This window comes from Bubalus bubalis, chromosome 20, assembly GCF_019923935.1.
Source record: "Bubalus bubalis isolate 160015118507 breed Murrah chromosome 20, NDDB_SH_1, whole genome shotgun sequence".
Taxonomy (NCBI): Eukaryota; Metazoa; Chordata; class Mammalia; order Artiodactyla; family Bovidae; genus Bubalus; species Bubalus bubalis.
Genome location: NC_059176.1, coordinates 2,468,049 through 2,480,903, shown reverse-complemented (window position 1 = coordinate 2,480,903; position 12,855 = coordinate 2,468,049). Strand labels below are relative to the sequence as shown.

At 39.9% G+C, this 12,855-nt stretch overlaps 1 protein-coding gene across 14 annotated transcripts in view; it reads left to right on the top strand.

The window, feature by feature from the left end:
- MARK3 (microtubule affinity regulating kinase 3) overlaps positions 1–12,855 on the top strand; it is a 114,807-nt gene that overhangs the window by 38,260 nt on the left and 63,692 nt on the right. For 12 of the 14 annotated variants that reach the window (XM_025271145.2, XM_025271143.2, XM_025271137.2 and 9 more), the window contains one exon: positions 2,048–2,101. The exons of 1 other annotated variant lie outside the window; for it this stretch is intronic. In XM_025271145.2, the coding sequence (XP_025126930.1) occupies positions 2,048–2,101 (54 nt within the window). Of the gene's footprint in view, positions 1–2,047; positions 2,102–7,254; positions 7,382–12,855 lie in introns of those variants that run through there. One more of the 14 variants, XM_044932893.1, reaches the window with a different exon arrangement.

The following is a 12,855-nucleotide window of genomic DNA, read 5'->3' as shown; positions in this document are numbered from 1 at the left end:
ATGTCTTAACTCTTTGCGATCCCGTGGACTTCAACTTGCCAGGCTTCCATGTCCTTCACTGTCACCTGGAGTTTGCTCACTTCATGTCTATTGAGTTGGTGATGCCATCTAACCATCTCTTCCTCTGCCACCCCCTTCTCATCTTGCCCTCAGTCTTTCCCAATATGAGGTTCTTTTTGAATGAGTCAGCTCTTTGCCTCAGGTCTGCAAAGTATTGGAGCTTCAGCATTAGTTGTTCCAGTGAATATTCAGGGTTGATTTCCTGTAGGATTGACTGGTTTGATCTCTTTGCTGTTCAAGGAACTCTCAAGAGTCTTCTCCAGCACCATAGTTTGAAAGCACCAGTTCTTTGGCGCTTAGCCTTCTTTATGTTCCAATTCTCACATCCCTACATGACTACCGGAAAAACCACAGTTTTGACTATATGGACCTTTGTTGGTAAAATGATGTCTCTACTTTTTAAAATACTGTCTAGGTTTGTTATTGCTTTTCTTCCAAGGAGCAAGCGTCTTTTAGTTTCATGACTGCAGTCACCATCTACAGTGATTTTAGATCCCAGGAAAAGAAAATCTGTCCCTGTTTCCACTTTTCCCATCTATTTGCAATGAAGTGATGCCATAATCTTAGCTTTTTGAATATTGAGTTTTAAGCCAGATTTTTCACTCTTTGATCTTCATCAGGAGGCTCCTCTTCACTTTCTGACATTAGAATGGTATCATCTGAATTTCTGAGGTTGTTGATACTTCTCCCGGCAGTCTTGATTCCCCCTTGTGATTGAGCCATCCCAGCATTTTGCATAGTGTACTCTGCATGTAAGTTAAATAAGCAAGGTGACAGTATATAGGCTGGGCATAATCCTTTCCCAATTTTGAACCAGTTTATTGTTCCATGTTCCATTCTCTTGCCTGTCGACTTGCATTACAGGTTCCTCAGGAGGCAGGTAAGGTGGTCTGGTTTTCCCATCTCTTTAAGAATTTTCCCACAGTTTGTTGTGATCCACACAGTCAAAGGCTTTGGTGTAGTCAGTAAAGCAGAAGTAGATGTTTTTCTGGAATTGTTTGTTTTCTATGAGCCAACGGATGTTGGCAATTTAATCTCTGGTTCCTTTGCCTTTTCTAAATCCAGCTTGAACATCTGAAAGTTCTTGGTTCACATACTGTTGAAGCCTCACTTGGACAATTTTGAGCATTACTTTGCTAGCGTGTGTGATGAGTGCAGTCGAGCGACAGTTTGAACATTCTTGGCATTGCCTTTCTTTTGGATTGGAATGAAAACTGACCTTTTCCAGTCCCATGGCCACGGCTGAGTTTTCCAAATGTGCTGGCGCATTGAGTGCAGCACTTTAATGCTGTCATCTTTTAGGGTTCGAAATAGCTCAGCTGGAATTTGATTTGGATCCCAGATTAGATAAAAATGATGAATAATATTTTCATTATATAATCTCTCCCCCTTTTGGTGTGGTTTCTGGGAGTTTTTTTCCCCCTTGTCTATTTAAATGTAAAATGTTGTACCCGTATTTGTATGAAGCCCCTCTTGTCAATTATAAAATATTTATAAAATGTTAAATAATTGTAACTAGTTGCGTTTTAAGTTTTTAAGGTTTGTTTTAAAGTACTTGTTTTTTAACAATGCCTCGTGTCTGGGTGTGTACAAAACTGTTACCAGTTAATCTATGATTACCAAATTCTTGGGCTTCCCTGATAGCTCAGTTGGTGAAGAATCTGCCTGCAATGTCGGAGACTCTGGTTGGATTCCTGGGTCAGGAAGATCGGCTGGAGAAGGGATAGGCTACCCATTCCAGTGTTCTTGGGCTTCCCTTGTAGCTCAGCTGGTAAAGAATTTGCCTGCAATGCAGGAGACCTGGATTTGATCCCTGGGTTGGGAAGATCACCTGGAGAAGGGAAAGGCTACCCACTCCAGTATTCTGGCCTGGAGAATTCCGTGGACTGTATAGTCCATGGGGCTGCAAAGACTTGGTCATGAATGAGTGACTTTCACACCAAATTCTTAAAATCCTTAAATATTTATTAATTTATTTTTTTTCTAGGTTGCAATAAAAATAATTGACAAAACTCAGTTGAATCCAACAAGTCTACAAAAGGTAAGATTGGTCCAACAGCTGGTATTTTTTTAAAAAATGATTTTCAGTGCTAATTGCCATCTAATTTGTGCATTAATTACCTGTACTGTTATTTTTATTGTGTTTAGTACACAGTAAAGCTTCCTCTTCCTCAGATGACTACTACTTTAATGTAATATTGTTTAAATGCAGTATTGTTTGATTTTTTTCCTTCCTTTCCAGTTGAAGATAATGCATTTTAAATGTTCTTAATAGCACAAACTGAAGGCTGTACTTTCAAATTGAATTTTCTAAATATTGACTAGAATAGAATTATAAAAAAACAGAAAAACGTGTTTTCATGTAATTAGTGTAATGCAGAGTTATACATATTTTACAGCTAATACTGTGATCTTTTTTCAAGTCAGCACTTTAGCTTTATTAAGCTATCACTATATGTCTAATTAAGGAGTGATGATTAATTCATATGAAAGGAAAAAAGTAAAACTGAATTGATAGTTGAAAACGTGTTTGTAATACACTGCTGCCATTTGTGTCATCTGCTGTAGAGCAGAAGTTCTCAACGTGCTTCATGTTAAAATCACCTGGGCCTCTTTTCAAGCTCCTCATGGCCCATGGGAAGATGTACTTGCTGAGGCAGGGCCTGGCCATAGGTATTTCACTGGTGCATCAGTGAATGATTAGCACTCTTCATAAAAAGATCCTTCTAGTTCTTTTTAGTTTTGCAAAGCCTTTTTGCATTCTTTATGAGATTTCTAGACTTGGCCTGTGGTAGCTGGAAGGTATGGAGACCTAGAAATAAGAACAGGAAGTCCTCTGTCACTGAACTGAATGTCTAACTTCACCTGGAGCAAGTCACTTAACTTTCTGACATTGGGTTTCTCATCTTTAAAAACAGATAATTTCACTAAGTGAAATAAGTCAGACAAAGACAAGTACCATATGATCTCACTTATATGTGGAATCTACAAAACAAAACAAATAGACAAAACAGAAATAGACTTACAGAGAGCAAAACTGTTGGTTGCCAGAGGGGAATTGAGTGAAATAGGTAAGGAAGACTTAAGTGGTAAAAACTTCTAGTTATGAAGTAAACAAGTCATGGGGGTATAACATATAGCATAAGGAACGAAGTCAATAATGTTACAATAATTTTATATGGTGACAGGTGGTTATTACCATGGTGATCATTTCATAATGTATTTGTCAGATCACTGTGTTGTACACCTGAAGCAAACATAATATTGTATGTCCACTAAACTTCAATTGAAAATAATAAAAAATAACTAAATGGAGATTTAATCTTTTCATGATGGGTTATATCAATGAAATAACGCATATAAAAGAGTTTTGTAAACTGCAAAGCAATGTATAAGGTATTCTAAGTATAATGCCGTATGTACATTTCTAATGTAGTTCCAATGGTTATTTCCCATTTACATCATGATTTTGAAATCTTATTCTTGAGGGGTGGGGTAGAGGTTGAGGTGGGAAAAGAGGTAGATTTTATCTTGTATTGAAAATGTTATTTAAACGAGTGGTTCTGCAGGGCATAGTGGGCTTTAAGGATTTTCAGGGTGGCCCTGGAAGGATCCAGAAATTCTAGCTAGTCCTTTGTTCTGAAGATGAAATTATATCCCTTTCCTTAAACTTTCATTTCTTCATGTACCTAGGGACTTGGTGCTAATTAATAGGTAAGGGGTTATAAAAATTTGGTATTCAGAACTAAAAGTAGTATGTAAAGAGGTTTGCTGAGGATTCTAATGATGTTACAGACCTTCCATTGTTCAAGTGTACTTGTAAATAACTGGAATTCTGGCATTTTTCTAGGAAGAATTTTGTCATAGTATTGAGTTGATTGCAATTTTTGTTTCAAGCTTGATTGCTTTTTTCATTATTTTTGGTCATAGTTTTTAACTGCCACTATTCTTTTTTATTATTATTACAAATTACAGTTTGTCATATCACTATCAGTTCAGTACATGATAGGTTGTCTGATTAGCTTGATAATGCAGATATGTTTAGCATTAATTTTGGCACATGAACAATAGGTATGACTTTTAAGATTTGTTTGGTATAGTACAAGTATGAACCATTCACAGAAGATCCATCCAAGTTAAATAATCTGAGAAGTGTAATGTTTTCAGTTTTAGGGCATGTTTTAAGCTGTAAATCATGTGTTCATATTCTTTTCTTATAAATTAAAAGCGTTCTATAAATATTTCCTTCAAAATTCTTTTTTGCTGAGTTCCTTTTCCGTGGAAAAGTGGCAGCAGAGTGGTATGTATACCTGGCATCTTACGCCCCTGGAATCGTGGTTCTTGCATTTGGTTGTATTCCTCAGCGTCACTTACAGTTGTTATCACACCTGCGTCAGCAGCAGAGCTCTTTATATTGTGATCTTAAACTCCAGAGCTTGGTGTACAGCCTTAGGAGCCAGCATTTACATTCAGGAGCGTTCTGTCCGCAGTGTGTAATCTTTTTGTACTGCCACTGCCAAAACTGTGTGCACTGCTCATTCAGGCAGCATTTGATCACCGATGTTACGATAGTTTAAAAGTATTCTCAGTGTCCTAGCTCACACACGGATCATGTCTAATAAACACAGATAAGCAAACCTGAGGTGACTGTGTATTTGTAAACTGATGTTATTTTCACTGCCAAGTTCCTCATTCTTCCTTTTAATTTTTCCAGCCACTGAGTGAATAAATGTTAGATTCTAGTAAGATATATTTTTCTCCTGTTGTTTTTTTTTTTTGTACTTGTTAATTTCTAAGTACTATCCCTGAGACATTTTGCTGTTCATAAATGTCTTTTAGGTCAACCTTTAAAGAAATGTGTAACATTGTGTACTTATAATGCTGTTGAAAACAACAGGAGATTAGAAAATGTAGTTTTCTTCCTGGTTTTACAGAATCATTTTTAGCTGTGATTGGTTACATGCAGATGATCTTGCGATCTTGTTTTGTTTTGTGTGTCATTAAGAAGCAAGTTATGACTTTATTAAGACATGCCAGTACACTGAGTGTAACCCACCTGAAGTTATTTTCTTTTCTAATCTGGGAGTAGTACTAACAAGAAGAGAGGGAGTATAGAGTCATGGGTGGGAAAATGGTGAAGCCAGGCTACATGGATTCGAGTTTAGGCTTCAACCTAGCCTAGCTTTGTGACACGTCACCTCCCTGGATCTTCATTTCCCTGTTTTTAAAATGGTGAGAATTAAATGAGTTAACATTTAAAAGCCCTTAGAAGAGCTGAGTGTAGTTCCTAGCATATGCTAAGGACTGAGTGTTGTTATTGTGTATCCTGCTGAATATTGATTTTGAGGGGGAGCAGGAGATTTTCTTTTTTTTGGAGTGGAGTTGATTTACAGTGTTGTTTTAGTTGCAGTGTACAGCAAAGTGAATCATTTATATATATATATATGTATCTATTCTCTCTCTCTCTTTTAAATTCTTTTCCCAGAGATATTCTTGTTTGTTTGTTTAATTTTACCCTCACAGGAAGTAGGTAAAGCTTAAGAATTGAATTGTGGGTTCTGACTTGCGTCTCATAGGACCTATTTGCTGTAGACTACTTCTGATAATGGCTTAAATTTGCGTGTTTAGTATAAAGTACTGTAGTAGTTTGCTCAAGCTGCTATAATAAAATACTGTAGACGGGGTGGCTTTATTTTGCAAATTGTTTATTTCACACCGTTCTGGAGGCTGGGAAGTCCAAAATCAGGGTTGCTGGCATGGCTGGGTTCTGGTGAGAGCTTGCTTTTTGGATTGCAGAGAGCTGCCATCTCACTGTGTCTTCACAGCAAAGTGGGGGGAAGGTGTGTGAGCACGTGTGCATGCTCTCTGATGTCTCTGCTTAAAAGGGCACTAATCCCATCATAAGGAAACACCCTCATGACCACATCTAAATCGACGTAATTCCTGGATGCCCCATCTCCTCATATCACACTGTGGAGCAGTTTCATGAGGTAGGCTCTGTTATTCAGGAGAGAGAGGCCAGGAGGTAAAGTGACCTGCCCAGAGTCCCCTCACTGATAGATGTGCGAGCAGTCATTTTATGGTGGATGTAGTCAGCGTGGAGTTGAACGCTTGTGAACTCTTAAGTGAAAGCCTGTTAGCACAGTTTAGATAACAGAGCACTTGCTGTAGGCAGTGTCCTTGGGTCCTTCACTGGATAGGATTGCATTGTCGTTAGATGCTAGAGGGTGCTTCCTGTGTCCTCACATGCAGAGGCTTTTTCACACTCACTAGCCTGATGGGTATCTTCCTCTTCATACTCTGTTAGGTGAGTATTAACTGCCATCTTGATTTTCCATTGAGGAGACAGACTAAAAAGTTGTTATAGTCAAGCTGTCCAGTTCGTAGGTGATAGAGCAAAGATGTAGATCTTAGTCCAGCTCCAGAGGGTGGACTCATTGCATTTCCTTACGCTGCTGCTAAGTCACTTCAGTCGTGTTCGACTCTGTGTGACCCCATAGATGGCAGCCCACCAGGCTCCTCCGTCCCTGGGATTCTCCAGGCAAGAACACTGGAGTGGGTTGCCATTTCTTTTTCCAATGCATGAAAGTGAAAAGTGAAAGTGAAGTCACTCAGTTGTGTCTGACCCTCAGGGACGCCATGGTCTGCAGCCTTCCAGGCGCCTCTGTTCATGGGATTTTCCAGGCAAGAGTACTGGAGTGGGTTGCCATTGCCTTCTCCTTACGCTACCCTCCTGTGATTAAATCTCCCTTGTTGAGGTGGGAACTAACTTGAGACTTCTCTGTAGTGGTGGTGAAGAAGTTAGTTAATAATTTCAAATTTGAAGAAATATTTCAAGTACGTAAGAAAAGAAAGCCTTGTTCCCCACCTCCTCTTCTGAACTTTGCATAAGTCATGTCTTAATGCAAATTTGTTTACTCACTCCTTCACTTAACAAGCACTTACTAGTAAATACCTGCTGTGTGCCAGGCATTATTCTAAGTACTGAGGATAAACATTGAACCAAATGAAGTTCTGGCTTTCGTGGACTTAACATCATAGTGGGGGAGTAGCAGTGAACGATACATGGTGTCCCGTCATGTCAGCGCCATAAAGAAAACAGAGCAAGATGTATTAACTGTATTTTCTTATTTTTTATATTCTCGATGCTCTGGCTGATCTGGGAAAGAGTATTCCCAGAATTCGCTAGTTTCTGGAAATAGAAAACTGCTCCCCTGTGAGGATTGTTCAGGTGCAGACCAAGCAGCGCAGAGCCCGTGCTCCAACCACGCCTTCTGCTTGCTCTTAAACTCCAGGAGGCAGCTACTTCTCTGCCCTGCAGGTACTGGGCACCTAACAACTATACTTACACCTGAGATCTGCTGAAATTATCCAAAGGAACCAGTCCTCAGCCTGCTCGCCCTGCCTGGACTTGCCTTTCCTGTGGAAACCAGGATAAAAACTTGCCCATGCTTTCCCCTTGCTCTTTCTGCCTCCTGACCCATCCTGGTGCTCCCTCACAAGGCCCTGGATGGCACTGTGTGCCCCCTTTTGGGAACTCTAAGTAACCATCCTTTTAGTGGTAGTCTTCTCGTAGCCTCTTGGCTCACCATACCTGAATAATAACTTATGCTTTAAAGTGCAGGGTGAGGAGATAGTGTTGCGAGGAATGTGTAGGGGTGTCCTCTTAGCAATTCATTTAAGAAACTTTATTGTTCTTCTGAACCAAGCCTTGCGATAAGAAGTCAGACAAGTGCAGTGGACTCGGGGTGAACCTGTGTGGTTTGCAGTAAAATTTTACCTAGGCCTTGAGGATCTAAATATTTTTCAGTAAGTAATGAAGCATGGAAAGACATTTTCAGTCCTCATTGCAATGTTGACATGGAGGTCCTCATTGAGCATTCGTGGAGGATTGCACAGACAATTTGAGGAGCAGCAGCAGCAATGGGCGGCAGAGGCCTGCAAGTATGCAGGGCCATGTAAGGCCCTGAGCCAGAGGCTGTATCAGGGCGAACGGGGAGCCTCAAATGCCCCAGCTCTTTAAGGAACACTCATCTGTGTGTAGTAAACTTTTTGGTGGTTCCCTAACCTTCCCCTGGCTTCTTCTGACTGAGATTGTGTTATTTTAGAAATAGTCTTGGGACTTAACTGGTGGTCTAGTGGTTAAGAATCCACCTTGCAATACAGAGGATGCAGGTTTGATCCTTGGCCAGAGAACTAAGATCCCACATGCTGCAGAGCAACTAAACCTACGTCCCCCAACTGCTGAACCTGGAGTGCCACAGCTAGAGTCCATGCGCCACCACGAAAGATCCCACATGCCACAACTAAGACTCAACACGGCCAAATAAATGTTTTTTAAGAAAATAGTCTTCTTGATCACGATACTGTGACATCAATATAAGCAGTCCGTCCTCTCTTTCTTAAACTGGAACCATTTAGTTAAAAACAAGAACTATGTAAATTAATGAAATAATTGATTTTTTTTTCCTTAGTATATGTTTGTGATAGCTGGTTAGCCAGCTTTAGAGTTTCCGTGGTGGCTCAGTGGTAAAGAATCTGCCTGCAATGCAGGAGACCTGGGTGGGGAAGATCCCCTGGAGCAGGGCATGGCATCCCACTGCAGTATTCTTGCCTGAAGAATCCCATAGACAGAGGACCCTGGCGGGCTACAGTCCATAGGGTTGCAAAGAGTTGGACATGACTGAAGCAAGCGACTTAGCACTTCACCAGCTTTAAACACATAGAGAGATGGAGGCGTTCTTCTTCCTGTGCCTCTCTGCTCCAGTGTTGATGACTCCAGTTATTGGCCAGATTTTTTTTTTTCTAGTTAAACATCTGTCGTCTAGAAACATGTACAACACTGTTCTCTATTCTTTCATATGGAGCTGTGGTGAATATGGCAATCTGAAAAGAAAAAAACCCAAACCCTACTAATGCAATATAACCACCTATTTTGAGTCTTATTGGTCCCATCTACAGAGTAAACACTGAGCCTCTTGGGCCAACTACAGGACTTGCCCTCAACACAGGGCTAGTTTATTTCGTATCTACATTTAATTCTTTTTCTTATCTGAATTTATCTGATTTTTGCTAAAAACCGTTTAATTGGTTTCCTGCTGTAATTCCAGTCAGCTGGGGGTATTTCTGAAAAATGAGTGTTTTGTATTACCTGTCACTTGTAGTCTGGTGCTCTGCACTCTGGACAAGGATGTGTTTGTCTAATTAAAGATCTGACAGGGCAGAGACAGAGCCCTCAATGGAGAATCCATGTTTTAGTTGATCTTGCTGACCCAGGAAAACATTTTTTCAGTAAGATTCAAGCACCATTCTTAAATCCAGACTATTAGAAAAGGAAATCCCTGTGTTTAAAAAATACTAATCAAAATAACAGAAGAAAAAGAAGAATGAACCTTAAATTCAAGTATGTGCAAGTTATGAGAATTCCCTGGTGTTCCGTTGGTTAGAACTCTGCCCTTCCACTGCAGGGGGCATGGGTTCAATCCCTGGTCAGGGAACTGACATCCTGAGTAACAGCACAGTTCAGTTCAGTCACTCAGTCGTGTCTGACTCTTTGTGACCCCATGCAACACACAAGGCTTCCCTGTCTATCAACAACCCCCGGACCTTGCTCAATCTCATGTCCATCAAGTCAGTGATGCCATCCAACCATCTCATCCTCTGTCCCCTTCTCTTGCCTTCAGTCTTCTCCAGCATCAGGATCTTTTCCAGTGAGTCAGTTCTTCATATCAGGTGGCTGAAGTATTGGAGCTTCAGCTTCAGCATCAGTCCTTCCAATGGATAATCAGGATTGATTTCCTTTAAGACTGACTGGTTTGATCTCCTTGCAGTCCAAGGGACTCTCAAGAATCTTCAACATCACAGTTCGAAAGCATCAATTCTCCAGCGTTCAGCTTTCTTTATAACAACACAGTGCAACCAAAAAAAAGTATGTGTAAGATACATACCAGTTTACTGAATGATTATTGACATATTGACTATAGATTCCTTTTATCACGGTCTTTCTGGGAAATTCTGCTTACACCCACTCAAGTCTGTTTTCTTAAGTCGGTTTTTTTTTTTAGGCTACGGTAATGCTTAGAGGTCTGTAAGTGACTTTTTCTTGGCATCCCAGGAAATCTTGGTTGTGGGACAAATCAAAGAACTGTATATTTGGAAGCAGAACCGGTTCATGCTTTTCATATGGTCTACAATGTAATTTACTTTTACTGTTAACCACACTAGGTTATTTGGAGTACCTTTGCTTCAGTCTCAGGCCAATCTTTTTTAACCCTTGCTGTGCATTAGAATCATCTCTCGTGGAAGCCTCTGGCTCAGCGGGTAAAGAATCTGCCTGCCATGCAGGAGACACAGGAGATGTGGTTTCGACCCCTGGGTCGGAAAGATCCCCTGAAGGAGGGCATGGTGACCCACTTCAGTGTTCTTGCCTTGAAAATCCCATGGACATAGTAGCCTAGCGGGCTACAGTCCATGAGGTCACAACGAGTCTGACATGACTGGGTGACTGAACACACAGTGGAGTTTTAGAGAAAAAAAAAAAAAAAGGCCCATGTTTTCTTCAGAATACTCCACCCCATGGAGGTGCCAACTGGTTGGGTCTGGGGTGAGGCAGAGGGATCCGGGTGCACATCTCAGATGAGACTGGGTCCCGGACTTTTTTGGTTCCCTGCAGGGTTCTTAATTTCTCTCCTCTTTCTGAGGCTGCCCTTTGTTAAAGGTGACCCCTTCCTCCAGTGGTTTTAAGTCTTGTAGGCTGGTGCCACTACCAGTGCGGAATATCGCCTTCTCTCAGACTCGGCCTTATCAGACTTCTGGGTTTCTTTACGTTTCCTTGCCCATCTGGTGAAGCCCAGGTCATTTTTGGAATCTTTTTCATCAAGCAGCTCTGTTCATCTTTTCCTTTGTTAATAGCTTCCTCTTTCCATATTGACTTGTAGAGGCTAAGTAGCTCAGGCCACTAATGAAAAGAGTTGTTATTAGAGTCCTGGGTTTTTTTAAATTCATTTTTAAAAATTGAAGTATGGTTACTCATATATATTATATAACTTAAAGGTGTACAATAAGCAATACATAGGTTTTAAAGTTTATACTCCCTTTACAGTTGTTGTAAAATATTGGTTGTAGTCCCTGTGTTGTACAGTGACCCTTGTAGCTTACTTCATGCCTAATAGTTTGTGCCTCTTACTCCCCTCCCCCTGTAATGCCCCTCCCCACGCCCCTCCCGCCATGGTAACCACTAGTTTGTATCAGTGAGTCTGCTTCTGTTATAGTCACACTTTGTTGTATTTTTAAGATTCCACATTTGAGTGATGTACAGTATTTGTCTTTGACTTTTTTTAACTAGCATAATGCCCTCCAGGTCCATTCATGATACTGTGATGGCAAAGTTTCATTCATTTTATGGCTGAGTAGTATTCTATATACACACACACCACATCATTATCCATTCATCTGCTGATGGAGATTTGGGTTGCCCCCATATCTTGACAGATGTAAATAATGCTGTTGTCAACATTGGAGTGCATGTATCTTTTGGAATTAATGTTTTGGGGTTTTTTAAAATATGTACCCAGTGATGCAATTGGTTGTATATAGTTCTATTTTTAGTTTTTTGAGAAACTCCATAGTTTTCCATAATGGCTGTATCAATTTACATTCCCATCAGTAGTGTGTGAACGTTCTCTTTTCTCCACATACTGACCAACACTGATCTTTGTGTTCTTTTCGATAGTAACCATTCTGACAGATATGAGGTAATATTCATTGTGGTTTTGATTTGCATTTCCTTGATGATAAGTGATATTGAGCATCTTTTCATGTGCCTTTTGGCCGCCCGCATTTCCTCTTTCGGAAAATATCTATTCAGTTCTTCTGCCCATTTTTAAATTGAGTTTGTGTTTTTTGATGTTGTGTGCTATGTGCTGTTCATATATGTTGGATATTAGTTCTTTATTGGTCATATCATTAGCAAATATTTTCTCCCATTCAGTAGGTTGCCTTTTCATTTCATCAGTAGTTGCCTTTGCTGTGTAAAAGCTTTTAGGTTTAATTAGGTCACATTTGTTTATTTTTGCTTTTGTTTCCTTTACTTTAGGAGAAGTTCCAAAAAATATTGCTGTGATTTACGTCAGAGTGTTCTGCCTATATTTTTCTCTAGGAGGTTTATAGTATCCAGTCTTACATTTAGGTCTTTAACCCATTTTGAATTTATTTTTGTATATAGTTTTAGAGAATGTTCTGATTTCATCCTTTTACCTGTAGCTGTCCAGTTTTCCCAGTACTAGTTATCAAAGAGACTGCCTTTTCTCTATTGTATATTCTTGCCTTGTTTGTCATACATTAATTGACTATAAGTGTGTGGGTTTATTTTTGGGCTCTCTATCTTGTTCCATTTATCTATGTTTATTTTTGTGCCAGTGTGATACTGCTTTGATTACTATATAGCTTTGTAATATAGTCTGAAGTCAAGGAGTGTGATTCCTCCAACTCTGTTCTTTCTCAAGATTGTTTTGGCTATATGAGGTCTTTTGTATTTCCATGCAAATTTTAAAATTATTTTTTCTATTCTTTGAAAAACACCATTGGTATTTTAATAGAGATTTCATTGAATCTGTAGATTGCCTTGGTCAGTATGGACATTTTAACAATATTGATTCCTTACAGCACTCCATCTGAAAGCAGCAGAATACACATTCTCTTCAAGTGTACACAGAACATTTTCTAGAATAGATCACATGCTGGGCCACAAAACAAGCCTTGGCAAATTTAGGAATGCAGATCACATCAAATGCCTTT